General features: G+C 45.4%; 1 protein-coding gene across 4 annotated transcripts in view; it reads right to left on the reverse strand.

The window, feature by feature from the left end:
* The window catches only part of DAP3 (death associated protein 3), a 32,347-nt gene that overhangs the window by 9,627 nt on the left and 7,989 nt on the right, over positions 1–14,731 (reverse strand). For all 4 annotated transcript variants that reach the window (XM_064732401.1, XM_064732397.1, XM_064732399.1 and 1 more), the window contains exons 4-6: positions 11,097–11,222; positions 4,049–4,150; positions 2,952–3,060 (exon numbers count right to left, since the gene is read on the reverse strand). In XM_064732401.1, coding sequence (XP_064588471.1) covers positions 2,952–3,060; positions 4,049–4,150; positions 11,097–11,222 — 337 coding nt within the window. The remainder of the gene's footprint in view (positions 1–2,951; positions 3,061–4,048; positions 4,151–11,096; positions 11,223–14,731) is intronic.

Below are 14,731 nucleotides of genomic sequence, written 5' to 3' on the forward strand. Positions count from 1 at the left end.
ACCGGCACACACAGAGCTCCCGTGCAATGAAAGAGTTCACACGCACGGCCTGCCCGCGTGCTGAGCTGCTGAGTCTGGGGGAATGAAAGAGTTCAAACTGAAATCAGGGGTTAAAGAGTTCAAATTGAAATTAGGGGTTAAAATGAAAGAGTTCAAATTGAAATTAGGGGTTAAAAGTAAAGAGTTCAAATTGAAATTAGGGGTTAAAATGAAAGAGTTCAAATTGAAATTAGGGGTTAAAATTAAAGAGTTCAAATTGAAATTAGGGGTTAAAATTAAACAGTTAAAATTAAAGAGTTCAAATTGAAATTAGGGGTTAAAATTAAACAGTTAAAATTAGGAGTTAAAAGTAAAGAGTTCAAATTGAAATTAGGGGTTAAAATTTAAGAGTTAAAATTAAATAGGTTAAATAAATTGTAAATTAGGAGTTAAAGAGTTCAAATTGAAATTAGGGGTTAAAATTAAAGAGTTAAAATTAAAATTAGGAGTTAAAGAGTTCAAATTGAAATTAGGGGTTAAAATGAAAGAGTTCAAATTGAAATTAGGGGTTAAAATGAAACAATTAAAATTAGGAGTTAAAATTAGAGTTCAAATTGAAATTAGGGGGTTAAAACGAAAGAGTTCAAATTGAAATTAGGGGTTGAAATTAAAGACACCCAAGCTCTGAGCTCCCTGAGGTGACCACGCGGCACAGGAATGAATGAAAAACATGAATCCTAAAATAAAACCAGGTTTGGAGCCTTCTGAAAATGGAGTGTGTTGCTTTGTCTCTGTCTCAGCTGCAACACAGCCAAATATTCCTGTAAATTCTGTAAATATTCCTGTGAATTCTGAAAATATTCCTGTAAATTCTGAAAATATTTCTGTAAATATTTCTGTAAATTCTGAAAATATTTCTGTAAATTCTGAAAATATTCCTGTAAATTCTGAAAATATTTCTGTAAATATTTCTGTAAATTCTGAAAATATTTCTGTAATGCATTTTGTGCTTGGGGAATGAAAGTCCCAACTCTGGAGACCAGAGCACCCTGTCCCTGCAGAATTCCTGGTGTTTCTCTTGTTCATCCAGTTGAAGGATACGATAAGATCTCCTTCTGAAAATGGAGTGTGTTGCTTTGTCTCTGTCTCAACTACAAACAGAATTTCTGTAAATTCTGAAAATATTCCTGTAAATTCTGAAAATATTCCTGTAAATTCTGAAAATATTTCTGTAAATATTTCTGTAAATTCTGAAAATATTCCTGTAAATTCTGAAAATATTTCTGTAATTCATTTTGTGCTTGGATGTTGGACTGGAATGAAAGTCCCCACCTCCTGGAGACCAGAGCACCCTCTCTCCTGCAGGAATTCCTTGTGTTTCTCTCGTTCCACCCCAGGTGAAGGATACAGATCACAGATCTGCCTTCTGAAAATGGAGTGTGTTGCTTTGTCTCTGTCTCAACTACAACACAGAATTTCTGTAAATTCTGAAAATATTCCTGTAAATTCTGAAAATATTTCTGCAATTCATTTTGTGCTTGGGGAATGAACGTCCCCACCTCCTGGAGACCAAACCACCCTCTCTCCTGCAGGAATTCCTTGTGTTTCTCCTCATTCCATTGCAGTGGAAGGATACAGATCACAGATCTGCCTTCTGAAAATGGAGTGTATTGCTTTGCATTGTCTGTGTCTCAACTACAATACAGCCAAATATTCCTGTAAATTCTGAAAATATTCCTGTAAATTCTGAAAATATTCCTGTAAATTCTGAAAATATTTCATTTTGTGCTTGGATGTTAGACAGCTCAGACTCACAACCACCCTCTCTCCTGCAGGAATTCCTTGTGTTTCTCTTGTTCCACCCCAGTTGAAGGATACAGATCTGCCTTCTGAAAATGGAGTGAAGCTTTCAACTACAACAAAGCCAAATATTCCTGTAAATTCTGAAAATATTTCTGTAAATTCTGAAAATATTCCCGTAAATTCTGGAAATATTCCTGTATATTCTGAAAATATTCCTGTAAATTCTGGAAATATTCCTGTAAATTCTGGAAATATTCCCGTAAATTCTGGAAATATTCCTGTATATTCTGAAAATATTTCTGTAAATATTTCTGTAAATTCTGAAAATATTCCTGTAAATTCTGGAAATATTTCTGTAAATATTCCTGTAAATTCTGGAAATATTCCTGTAAATTCTGGAAATATTCCTGTATATTCTGAAAGTGTTCCTGTAAATTCTAAAAATATTCCTGTAAATTCTGAAAATATTTCTGTAAATTCTGGAAATATTTCTGTAAATTCTGAAAATATTCCTGTAAATTCTGAAATTGTTCCTGTAAATTCTGGAAATATTCCTGTAAATTCTGGAAATATTTCTGTAAATTCTGAAAGTGTTCCTGTAAATTCTAAAAATATTTCTGTAAATTCTGAAAATATTTCTGTAAATATTCCTGTAAATTCTGAAAATATTCCTGTAAATTCTGAAAATATTTCTGTAAATTCTGAAAATATTTCTGTAAATATTCCTGTAAATTCTGAAAATATTCCTGTAAATTCTGAAAATATTCCTGTAAATTCTGAAAATATTTCTGTAAATTCTGAAAATATTTCTGCAATTCATTTTGTGCTTGGGGAATGAAAGTCCCCACTCCTGGAGACCAGAGCACCCTCTCCCCTGCAGGAATTCCTTGTGTTTCTCCTCATTCCACCCCAGTTGAAGGATACAGATCACAGATCTGCCTTCTGAAAATGGAGTGCAGCTTTCTACTGTCTCAGTACTGTCTGTGTCTCAACTACAACACAGCCAAATATTCCTGTAAATTCTGAAAATATTCCTGTAAATTCTGAAAATATTTCTGCAATGCATTTTGTGCTTGGGGAATGAAAGTCCCCACCTCCTGGAGAGCAGAGCACCCTCTCTCCTGCAGGAATTCCTGGTGTTTCTCTGTTCCACCCCAGGTGAAGGATACAGATGACGTATCTGACAGCAGGGTGGGCCAGGTTGGCGCCCCTGAGGTAGCTGAGGATCTCCAGCGCCGGCCGCCGCACCATCACCCGCGCCTCGTTGAAGGTCCGGACCTGAGGAGGGACAGAGTCACCAAAGTGCCACCAACCAGCTGTGCCAGCCCTGCTGCCAACCTGCTGCAGGCTGCCAGCTCTTCTCCAGGTGGGCACTGAAGGCACCTGAGATGGTTGTTCATGGTCACTCTGGTGTTTTATTATTATTTCTTAGCTGTGTTACGGCCCCACAACCGTGAGTTCTGCAGCCTTTCCTTAACCAGGCACAAAATGGTTCAATAGCTCTTGTTGCAAGGTCTTTTAAGACCAAACTATCCAATTAAGAAATGACACTTAGATTATTTCCTTTTAACCCAATCACTGATCCCTCCAATACCACAATGTGGATTTTTCTGTCCAATTACAAACCATCACCCAAACCCATGAAGAAGAAAGAAGGTGAAGAAAAACAACTTTGCATTCTGGCACAGCCCCATCTGCCTCACACAAATCAGAATTTTCTACCAAGGTTGTTGACACAGAAACCAAGAAAGAAAGGAGGAGAAATAAAAGAAACCTGCAATTATTCCAATAAGCATTTTGTTTGTCTTTCCTGACCAATGAGTAAATGTAAACTTCTGAGTTTTGTAAAAATGCATAAAAGCATCCACGCTGGAATAAAACCAGGTTTGAAGCCTTCTGAAAATGGGAGAAAATTTGTAGAAAATATTTCTGCAATTCATTTTGTGCTTGGATGTTGGAGATGAAAAACACTGGAAGAAAAGCTGCCTGAGGTGGAGCCCTCAAACTCTGCTGCTCTGGGTGGTTCACTCACCTCTTTTAGATGTTGAAAACAACAAAAAGGGCAAGGAATGACTGCTCTCCCTCATTCCAACAGGAAAATATCACAAAAAAATATCCAACAGAAAAAGATCTGGCTCTTCCCACACACAGCCATGGAACTGGGCTGGATGGGAGATCCTTGAGGGATCCCAGGGGGTTCCAAACCCGCCCCAGCCTGGCCTTGGGCACGTCCAGGGATTCAGGAATTGCCCAAAAGCTGGAATACCTGCTGCTGGAAACGCCGGGGCAGCCCATGGGGGAACACAGCCCGCAGCTCCTCCAGGGGGATGGGGTACAGGCGGCCCTCGTGCTGCTCCGTGTGCTTGGCCTGCAACAGAAATGGGAATTGGGACCCTGGAAATGGGAATTGGGACCATGGAAATGGGAATTGGGACACTGGAAATGGGAATTGGGACACTGGAAATGGGAATTGGGACACTGGAAATGGGAATTGGGACTCTGGGAAATGAGAATTGGCACCATGGAAAAGAAAATGGCAATTAGGACCATGGAAAATGGCAACTGGCATCCTGGGAGAGAAAATGGGAATTGGGCATCAGGGAAGAGAAAATGGGAATTGGGATCCTGGAAAATGGGAATTGGCATTCTGGAAGAGAAAATAGGAATTGGCACCCTGGAAAAGGGCAATTGGGACCCTGGAAAATGGGAATTGGCACCATGGAAATGGGAATTGGCACCCTGGAAATGCAATTGGGACCTGGAAATGGGAATTGGGACCCTGGAAATGGGAATTGGGACCCTGGAAATGGGAATTGGCACCATGGAAATGGGAATTGGCATCCTGGAAATGGGAATTGGGACCCTGGAAATGGGAATTGGCACCCTGGAAATGGGAATTGGCACCATGGAAATGGGAATTGGCACCCTGGAAATGGGAATTGGGATGCTGGGAGAGAAAATGGGAATTGGCACCCTGGAAATGGGAATTGGGACCCTGGAAATGGGAATTGGCACCCTGGAAATGGGAATTGGCACCATGGAAATGGGAATTGGTACCCTGGAAATGGGAATTGGGATCCTGGAAAAGGGAATTGGGACCCTGGAAAAGGACAATTGGCACCCAGGGAGAGAAAATGGGAATTGGACATCATGGAAGAGAAAATGGGAATTGGGACACTGGTCAATTGTTTTGGGGGGCACCATGGATTTCCCTCACCTTCCACCAGTCCCCCAAACCCTGGCAGAGCTGTGGCACCTCCTGCTGCTGTCACACTCCCTTTTTTCTGTGACAAAATGACATTTTCTGCCTTGGGCTGCTGCCTCCCAGCAGTGATTCCCACTGAGCCATTTGGTTACTGGGGCTGGAGGCTTAAAAACTCCGAATTTCTTTTTTGGGGCAATAATTTCCAGTCCCTTGTGGTGACCTCAGTGATCAGGGCTGGACTGGAATCCTGCTGCATTCATTCCTGTGTTTCCCCTGCAGGTCTCACCATAATGCCAGCAAGAAGCTGCTGTCCCTGGGATCTGGGAATTTTATGATTTTTTCCCCTTTATTATTCTCTTTTCCTGCCATGCAATACCTGCAAAGCCTTTACTTATTTCCTCTTCTCAAATAATTCGTTTTTTGTGTCTTGTTTAATGAGGACAGCGAGCAGAGACTGCTCTGCAGCCCTTCCTGTGTGAGTCTCAGCAGTTTTGTGTTAATCTTTGAAGCTTGGATCTTGTCCTGCTCTGCTTTCTGCATTTTTTTTTCCATGGATTTATAGCAAAACCATCATTCCTGCTATATATAAAAACTGCCATGCACAACAACAAATACAACAATTCCCTTCTTTTCTTTATTTTATGTGCCAGCAGGTTTCTTCTGCATGCTTGGCCAGGAATATTTGGCTTTTCCCAGTTTTTGATGGACTTTTCATGGAAGCTCTGCTGCATATCCATGAATTTTCTGCTCCCAGGGTTATTGTTAAGTCTCCCTTCCCTTCTCCAGGACAGATTTTCAGCCCAAAATTCACATTTTCTGCCCCTTTTACTCAGCAGCCACCCCTGTTCCACCCTCCCTGGGACACACAGGACAGGCCAGGGTGTCCTGGACTTGTGGTTTTACCTTGGCACAGCTGCAGCATTTGAGGAATTCCTGATCCAAGGAATGATTTTTAGGAAATTTGGGAACTTCAGCAAAAGCTGGAGCTGCCAAATTGGGGGGTTCAATAGTCAGGAAATCTTTGGAACAGGGGGAAATGTTAAATCCTGGCTGAAAGGAGGTGTCACCTGCTGGAGCTGCCAAATTGGGGTTCAATGTCAGGAAATCTTTGGAACAGGAGGAAATGTTAAATCCTGGCTGAAGGGAGGTGCCACCTGCTGGAGATGCCAAATTGGGGGTTCAATGGTCAGGAAATCTTTGGAACAGGGGGAAATGTTAAATCCTGGCTGTTCTAGAGGTGCCACCTGCTGGAGATGCCAAATTGGGGGTTCAATATTCAGGAAATCTTTGGAACAGGGGGAAATGTTAAATCCTGGCTGTTCTAGAGGTGCCACCTGCTGGAGCTGCCAAATTGGGGGTTCAATAGTCAGGAAATCTTTGGAACAGGGGGAAATGTTAAATCCTGGCTGTTCTAGAGGTGCCCTGCTGGAAGGTGTGGGATTCAGGTATTTAGGGGAAATGAAATCTATAGGGGAAATATTTGCAATGCTAACAAAACTTCAGTCTGAGGCCTACACTTTTTTAACCATTTCCTAAAAACCCTCTAACTTCATGGATTCCAACAGAAGGAGGTGTCACAAACTTCTTTTTCCCAAGCTCATTTCCAACTGGATTTCCTGGAGTTCTCCTGGACACAGCACCTGAGGTTTTCCAGAAGAGCAGGACCCCATTTTCATTCTCAGCTCCATCCCTGACTTGCTGCATGACTTTGGGGCAAATTCCTTCACTCTCCTGCACAATGTGGGTCCTTTATCCTCGTGTTTCCTCACTTGGAGCTTTGCTAACGGCAGGGTACACAGACTTTGATGAAAAATGTGATTTTTCGTGGCTTTCTCAGCCCCGTTTCAAGGGGACTGTGGGGTGCAGGGGCTGGGGTGCTGTTGTAGTGTGTTGTTAAGTTTCTTGTGTTATTCCCCCAATTTATGTATTGTTCTCCCCTATTATGTGTAAAATGGTTTCGTTCCCCAGTTTTTCCCGCCACTGCTAGCCTGTCAGCTAAGTTGCTATAGCAACCGCTATTCATAGTTGCCGATATGTAATTGCTCCTCCCCTGGTTTCCCTTATAAGTGAAAGTTGTTTCCTCCCTGTCCAGTCAATCACTCCCTTTCTCCTCCCAGGTTTTGAGAACCTTCTCCTCTCTGGAGATGGTGGCTGGCTGGGGTCCCAGGACACCTCCTTTACCTTTTGATTATTGGTCTCCATGGAGTGTCAGTTCTGTGAAGTTCATCCCCTCACCTTTCCCAATTGGCTCCGCCTGTACCCACCCCCCTCCTTTATAATCCTGTTTCACCCCCTATGGAGAAACTTTTTCCCGGTTGGTTTGCCCATGTTTGGATCCCACAACACCTTCAATAAACCGATGTTTAACCCCCGGGAAATGGTCAGCTCCGTTCCTCCCCTATACCAGCGGTGTGAGCCAGTCCGCAGCCAGCACAGCCCGAGGCCCTCAGACGCCTCGGCCGGGAATTGCAGAGGGGCGTCGGCCTTTCGCCCTCAGTGAGCCGGACTCTAAACTTCGAGCCACATATGCCCCCCTCTGCACCCCTCCTTTATAATCCTGTTTCACCCCCTATGGAGAAACTTCTTCCCGGTTGGTTTCCCCGTGTTTGGATCCCGCAACACCTTCAATAAACCGATGTTTAACCCCCGGGAAATGGTCAGCTCCGTTCCTCCCCAATACCAGCGGTGTGAGCCAGTCCGCAGCCAGCACAGCCCGAGGCCCTCAGACGCCGAAGGGCGCTGGCCAGGAATTGCAGAGGGGCGTCGGCCTTTCGCCCTCAGCTAGCCGGACTCTAAACTTCGGGCCACATATGCCCTCCTCTGCAGGGTGCCCCAGCCAAGGCTTTGCACAGGGCACAAGGGCAGAGCCAGCTGCCTGGCAACCCAAAAGGAGGCCCAGGACAGAGGGGACAGAGGGGACAGAGGGGACAATGGCGGCCATCTGGCCTGTGCTGTGCAATCCTGGGGTCACGTGTGAGATCATCTCCTGCTGCTGTTTCCATAGAGACCCCCGAGGAATCCCAGAGGCTCCAATTACACAGCAGCACCTCCGAGCTCATTCCATTCATTCCCTGCCCTTCATTTTGTGCTCCAGACACACGAGGCTGCAGCTGTGATGCTGCAGAGCTGTGCTCAGGCCATCTGGGCTGTGGGTTTTGTGATTTTATCCCTTCACAGCCAGCCCAGGGAGGGTTGTCCAGGGAGGAATAAGCCTGGGGTTGAGATTGAAGGTGTCTGATGAGAAGCTGAGCCTGTCCCAGCTGTGCAGCCTCACCTGGGCAGCGCTGGAGAGGGGATCAAGCCCTGGTGCCAGGAGCTGCCAGGCTGCAGCGGGAGCGGGGGCCCTGCACAGGCACAGAGGCACAGCCCGTTCAGGGAGCTGATCCCTGCTGTGTGTGTGTGTGTGTGTGTGTAACCCTGGTGTAGGGGTGTGTGTGTGTGTGTGTGTAACCCTGGTGTGTGTGTGTGTGTGTGTGTGTGTGTAACCCTGGTGTAGGTGTGTGTGTGTGTGTGTGTGTGTAACCCTGGTGTGTGTGTGTGTGTGTGTGTAACCCTGGTGTGTGTGTGTGTGTAACCCTGGTGGGTGTGTGTGTGTGTGTGTAACCCTGGTGTGTGTGTGCCCATGGTGTGTGTGTGTGTGCATGTGTGTGTGTAACCCTGGTGTAGGTGTGTGTGTGTGTGTGTAACCCTGGTGTGTGTGTAACCCTGGTGTAGGTGTGTGTGTGTGTGTGTGTGTGTGTGTGTGTAACCCTGGTGTGGGTGTGGTGGGTGTGTGTGTGTAACCCTGGTGTGTGTGTAACCCTGGTGTAGGGGTGTGTGTGTGTACCCCTGGTGTGTGTGTGTGTGTGTGTGGGTGTAACCATGGTGTGTGTGTGTGGTGTAACCCTGGTGTGTGTGTACCCCTGGTGTAGGGGTGTGTGTGTGACCCTGGTGTGGTGGTGTGTGTGTGTGTGTGTAACCCTGGCGTAGGGGTGTGTGTGTGTGTACACCCCGGTGTAAGGGGGAGTGTGTGGAGTGTGTAACCCTGTGTAGGGTGTGTGTGTGTGTAACCCGGTGTAGGGGTGTGTGTGTGTGTGTGTGTGTGTGTGTGTAACCCTGGTGTAGGCCCCTGGTGTGTGTGTGTGTAACCCTGGTGTAGGGTGTGTGTGTAACCCTGGTGTGTGTGCGTGTGTGTGTAACCCTGGTGTGTGTGTAACCCTGGTGTGTGTGTAACCCTGGTGTAGGGGTGTGTGTGTGTGTAACCCTGTGATGTGTGGTGTAACCCTGGTGTGTAGTGTGGTGTGTGTTCTAACCCTGGTGTGGTGTGTGTGTGTGTGTGTGTGTGTGTAACCCTGGTATAGGTGTGTGTGTGCCCCTGGTGTGGGTGTGTGTGTGTGTGTGTGTGTAACCCTGGTGTGTGTGTGTAACCCTGGTGTTGTGTGTGTAACCCTGTGAGTGTGTGTGTAACCCTGGTGTAGGTGTGTGCGTGTCTAACCCTGGTGTAGATGTGTGTGCGTGTGTGTAATCCTGGTGTAGGTATGTGTGTACCCTGGTGTTGTGTGTAGGTGTGTGTGTGTAACCCTGGTGTGTGTGTGTGTGTTGTGTGTGTGTGTGTAACCCTGGTGTGGGGGTGTGTGTACCCTGGTGTAGGTGTGTGTGTAACCCTGGTGTAGGGGTGTGTGTGTGTGTGTGTGTGTGTAACCCTGGTGTAGGGGTGTGTGCACTCCCTGTACCCCCAGCACAGTCCCAGGCAGCACTGATGGCAGCCAGGATGGCCCTGGTGGCAGCCTGGGGACAGGGGTGTGGTGGCAGGATGGTCCAGGACTCTGTGCGGGACAGTGGTGGCAGGGATGGCCCTGGTGGGCAGGCAGGGGACAGTGGTGGCACCCTGGGACAGTGGTGGGTGGCAGGATGGTCCCAGGCTCTGTCAGGGCAGTGTGACTGTCCCCGGCAGGCCCTGGGTGGCAGCAGGGGACAGTGGTGGCACCCTGGGGACAGTGGTGGGTGGCAGGATGGTCCCAGGACTCTGTGCAGGGACAGTGGTGGCAGGATGGCCCTGGTGGCAGGCAGGGGACAGTGGTGGCACCCTGGGGACAGTGGTGGGTGGCAGGATGGTCCCAGGACTCTGTGCAGGGACAGGGGTGGCAGGACGGCCCTGGTGGAAGGCAGGGGACAGTGGTGACAGCCTGGGGACAGGGGTGGGTGGCAGGATGGTCCCAGGGCTGTGTGCAGGGACAGTGGTGGCAGGATGGCCCTGGTGGCAGGCAGGGCTGGTGTGTGCCAGAACAGGGGTGACAGCCAGGGCTGGCTGTGGCAGGGACAGTGGTGGCAGCCAGGATGGCCCTGTTGGCATCCAGGGGACAGTAGAGGCAGGATGGCTTTGGTGGCAGCCCGGGGACAGGGGTGGCAGCCAGGATGGCCCCCGGTGGCAGGATGGCCCTGGTGGCACCCTGGGGACAGGGGTGGCAGGATGGCCCTGGTGGCAGACAGAGCTGGCTGTGTGCAGGGACAGTGGTGCCGGGATGGCCCCAGTGGTTGCAGGATGGCCCTGGTGGCACCCAGGGGACACTGGTGACCCCAGGGCACAATGGTGGCAGGCAGGGGACACTGGTGGCACCCAGGGGACAATGGTGGCACCCAGGGGACAATGGTGGCAGGATGGCCCTGGTGGCACCCAGGGCACAGCGGTGGCAGGCAGGGGACACTGGTGGCAGGATGGGGACAATGGTGGCAGGATAGCTCTGGTGGCAGGATGGGCACAGTGATGGCACCCAGGGCACAGCGGTGGCAGGCAGGGGACAGTGGTGGCAGGATGGGGACAATGGTGGCAGGATGGCCCTGGTGGCAGGATGGGCACAGTGATGGCACCCAGGGCACAGCGGTGGCAGGCAGGGGACAGTGGTGGCACCCAGGGCACAGCGGTGGCCCCAGGGCACAGTGATGGCAGGCAGGGCACACGGTGGCAGGATGGGCACACGGTGGCAGGATGGCCCTGGTGGCACCCAGGGCACACGGTGGCACCCAGGGCACAGTGATGGCACCCAGGGCACAGCGGTGGCACCCAGGGCACAGGGTGGCAGGCAGGGGACAGTGGTGGCACCCAGGGCACACGGTGCTGGCCGTCACTCACCGGGTCGCTCTCGCCGGTGTGGAAGATGGCTGCGGGCGCTGCTGCGGGCGCTGCTGCGGGCACAGCCGGGCCGGGCACCGAGCTCAGGGCAGCCCTGGCAGTGGGCAGGGCACAGCCTCGCTCCAGCTGGGGACACCAGGGGGACAGGGATTAATCAGTGTCACACGGGTTGTGCTGGAAATTATCCTGTACTCATTCCTTAGCTAGCGTGTGAAATAGAGCTTTAGGTTAGAATGTTAAAATAGAAACGATGCTATAATGTTAAACATTATTAATTTTATGTTTACACAATTCATAAACATGTATTATGTTAAACATGTATTAATTTTCCTAAGTAGTGTGTTAAATATAGTTTTAGTTTATAACATAATGTTAAAATAGAAACGATGCTATAATGTTAAACATTATTAATTTTTATGTTCACATGTATTATGTTTACATAATACATAACCATGTATTAATTTTCTTAAGTAGTGTGTGAAATATAGTTTTAGATTGTAACATAATCTAAAATTAGATTATAACATAATGTTAAAATAGAAACTATGCTATAATGTTAAACATTATTAATTTTATGTTTACACAATTCATAAACATGTATTATATTAAACATGTATCAATTTTCTTAAGTAGTGTGTGAAATGTAGTTTTGGGTTATAACAATGTTAAAATACAAATTATGCTATAATGTTAACATTATTAATTTTATGTTTACACAATTCATAAACATGTATTATGTTAAACATGCATTAATTTTCCTAAGTAGTGTGTTAAATATAGTTTTAGTTTATAACATAATGTTAAAATAGAACTGATAGACTATAATGTTAAACGATTAATAGATTTATAATGTTAAAGTATTATATTAATTTTATGTTACATATTTAACATTATTACATAAACATATTAATTTTCTTAAGTAATGTGTTAAATATAGTTTTAGGTTACAACATAATGTTAAAAGAGAATCTATGCTATAATGTTAAACATTATTAATTTTTATGTTCACATAATAATAAACATGTATCATGTTAAACATGTATCAATTTTCTTAAGGAATGTGTTAAATACAGTTTTAGTTATAATAATGTTAAAATAGAAACGTGCTATAAAGTTAAACATAATAATTTTATGGGTTTAATGTATTTATTTACATATACATTATATATTATATTTACATTACAGTAAGTATTAATATATTTTAAATAATTTTAAATAATTTTAGTTACAACATAATGTTAAAATAGAAATCATGCTATAATGTTAAACATTATTAATTTTTATGTTCACATAATAATAAACATGTATCATGTTAAACATGTATCAATTTTCTTAAGGAATGTGTTAAATACAGTTTTACTTTATAACAATGTTAAAATAGAAACTGTTCTATAATGTTAAACATTATTAATTTTTATGTTCACATGTATTATGTTTACACAATACATAAACATGTATTAAATTTCTTAAGTCATGTGTTAAATACAGTTTTAGGTTATAACATAATGTTAAAATAGAAACTGTTCTATAATGTTAAACATTATTAATTTTTATGTTCACATATGTTTACATAATACATAAGCATGTACTATGTTAAACATGTATTAATTTTCTTAAGTAGTGTGTTTAATATAGTTTTAGTTCATAACATGTTAAAATAGAAACTGTGCTATAATGTTAAACATTAATAATTTTTATGTTCACAAACCCTGCACCTGATTTTTACCCAAAACACAAAATTTGAGGTTTTTTCACCCAATTTACACAAAATTCCTTAAGATCCCACATGGAGCCTCACTGCTGGAAGTGCCCACACTGAGGAGTGGCAGCACCCTGAAAATTCAGTCTAACAATCCATAATCAATTACCCAGGGGTTAATTAGTGCAGCTCTGCCCACTATTTGATATTCCACCTCACTGAGCCAAGCCCTGCACCACCCAAAGCACAAAATTTGAGTTTTTTCACCCAATTTACACAAAATTCCTTAAGATGCCACACGAAACCATGAAGGCCTCACTGCACACTGAGGAGTGGCAGCACCCTGAAAATTCATCCTGTCTAACAATCCATAATCAATTACCCAGGGGTTAATTAGTGCAGCTCTGCCCACTATTTGATATTCCACCTCACTGAGCCAAACCCTGATTTTTTACCCAAAACACAAAATTTGAGTTTTTTTACCCAATTTACACAAAATTCCTTAAGATGCCACACGAAACCATGAAGGCCTCACTGCACACTGAGGAGTGACAGCACCCTGAAAATTCATCCTGTCTAACAACCATAACTCAATTACCCAGGGATTAATTAGTGCAGCTCTGCCCACTATTTGATATTCCACCTCACTGAGCCAAGCCCTGCACAACCCAAATCACAAAATTTGAGGTTTTTTCACCCAATTTACACAAAATTCCTTAAGATGCCACATGAAACCATGAAGGCCTCACTGCACACTGAGGAGTTGCAGCACCCTGAAAATTCAGTCTAACAATCCATAATCAATTACCCAGGGATTAATTAGTGCAGCTCTGCCCACTATTTGATATTCCACCTCACTGAGCCAAACCCTGCACCTGAGTTTTACCCAAAATTTGAGGTATTTTCACCCAATTTACACAAAATTCCTTAAGATGCCACACGAAACCATGAAGGCCTCACTGCACACTGAGGAGTTGCAGCACCCTGAAAATTCATCCTGTCTAACAATCCATAATCACCACTATTACCAAAATTTGCAGCTTCCCAATTTACATAAATTTATAAATGCCCCATCCAAACCTGAATGCCCTCATCACAGAGCATTGGCAGAGGACCCAGACGTCTAGACAATCCATAATCAATTACCCAGGGATTAATTAGTGCAGCTCTGCCCACTATTTGATATTCCACCTCACTGAGCCAAACCCTGATTTTTACCCAAAACACAAAATTTGAGGTTTTTTCACCCAATTTACACAAAATTCCTTAAGATGCCACATGAAACCATGAAGGCCTCACTGCACACTGAGGAGTGGCAGCACCCTGAAAATTCATCCTGTCTAACAATCCATAATCACCTCAATTACCCAGGGATTAATTAGTGCAGCTCTGCCCACTATCTGATATTTATAATCACACTCCCCACACTGATTTCCCTGCATCCAGACTCTGGCAAGAGGACCCAGACGTGGCTGAGACACCAAACCAAGCCAGCTAAGCTGATTAATTCATTTTTTTTCCCCCAGCCAGACTGCTGAAGCCTGCCTGCAAGCCCAGCCAAAACAGGCGAGGCAGGACAAGCATTTTATTATGCTGTGCTGAAAGAAAACACAAACATTTGTCAACGATTTGCAAAGTGCATCCTCCAGACAGGCTCTGAGAGCCCCTCAGCAGCACTGACAGGGCTCAACAGAGGCAGCAGTTTCTTGTTTTGTGCGTGTGGGTGAGAGCAGCAGAAGGCAGAGCTCAGAGCAGGGACAGCTGTGGTGTGACACAGCTCTGCTGCCACCTCAGGGAGCCACTGCAAAGCCACCAGGGCTCCGGGGAAAAGCGGGATCAGGCACATTCCAGATGCCTGAATCAGCATTTGGGCACTTGGCCTCCTGTTAGGGAAGGAATGAAACCAGCCTGGAGCCTCTGGGACAAACAGCTGCAG

The sequence above is a fragment of the Zonotrichia leucophrys genome, chromosome 25 (assembly GCF_028769735.1).
Source record: "Zonotrichia leucophrys gambelii isolate GWCS_2022_RI chromosome 25, RI_Zleu_2.0, whole genome shotgun sequence".
Lineage (NCBI taxonomy): Eukaryota > Metazoa > Chordata > Aves > Passeriformes > Passerellidae > Zonotrichia > Zonotrichia leucophrys.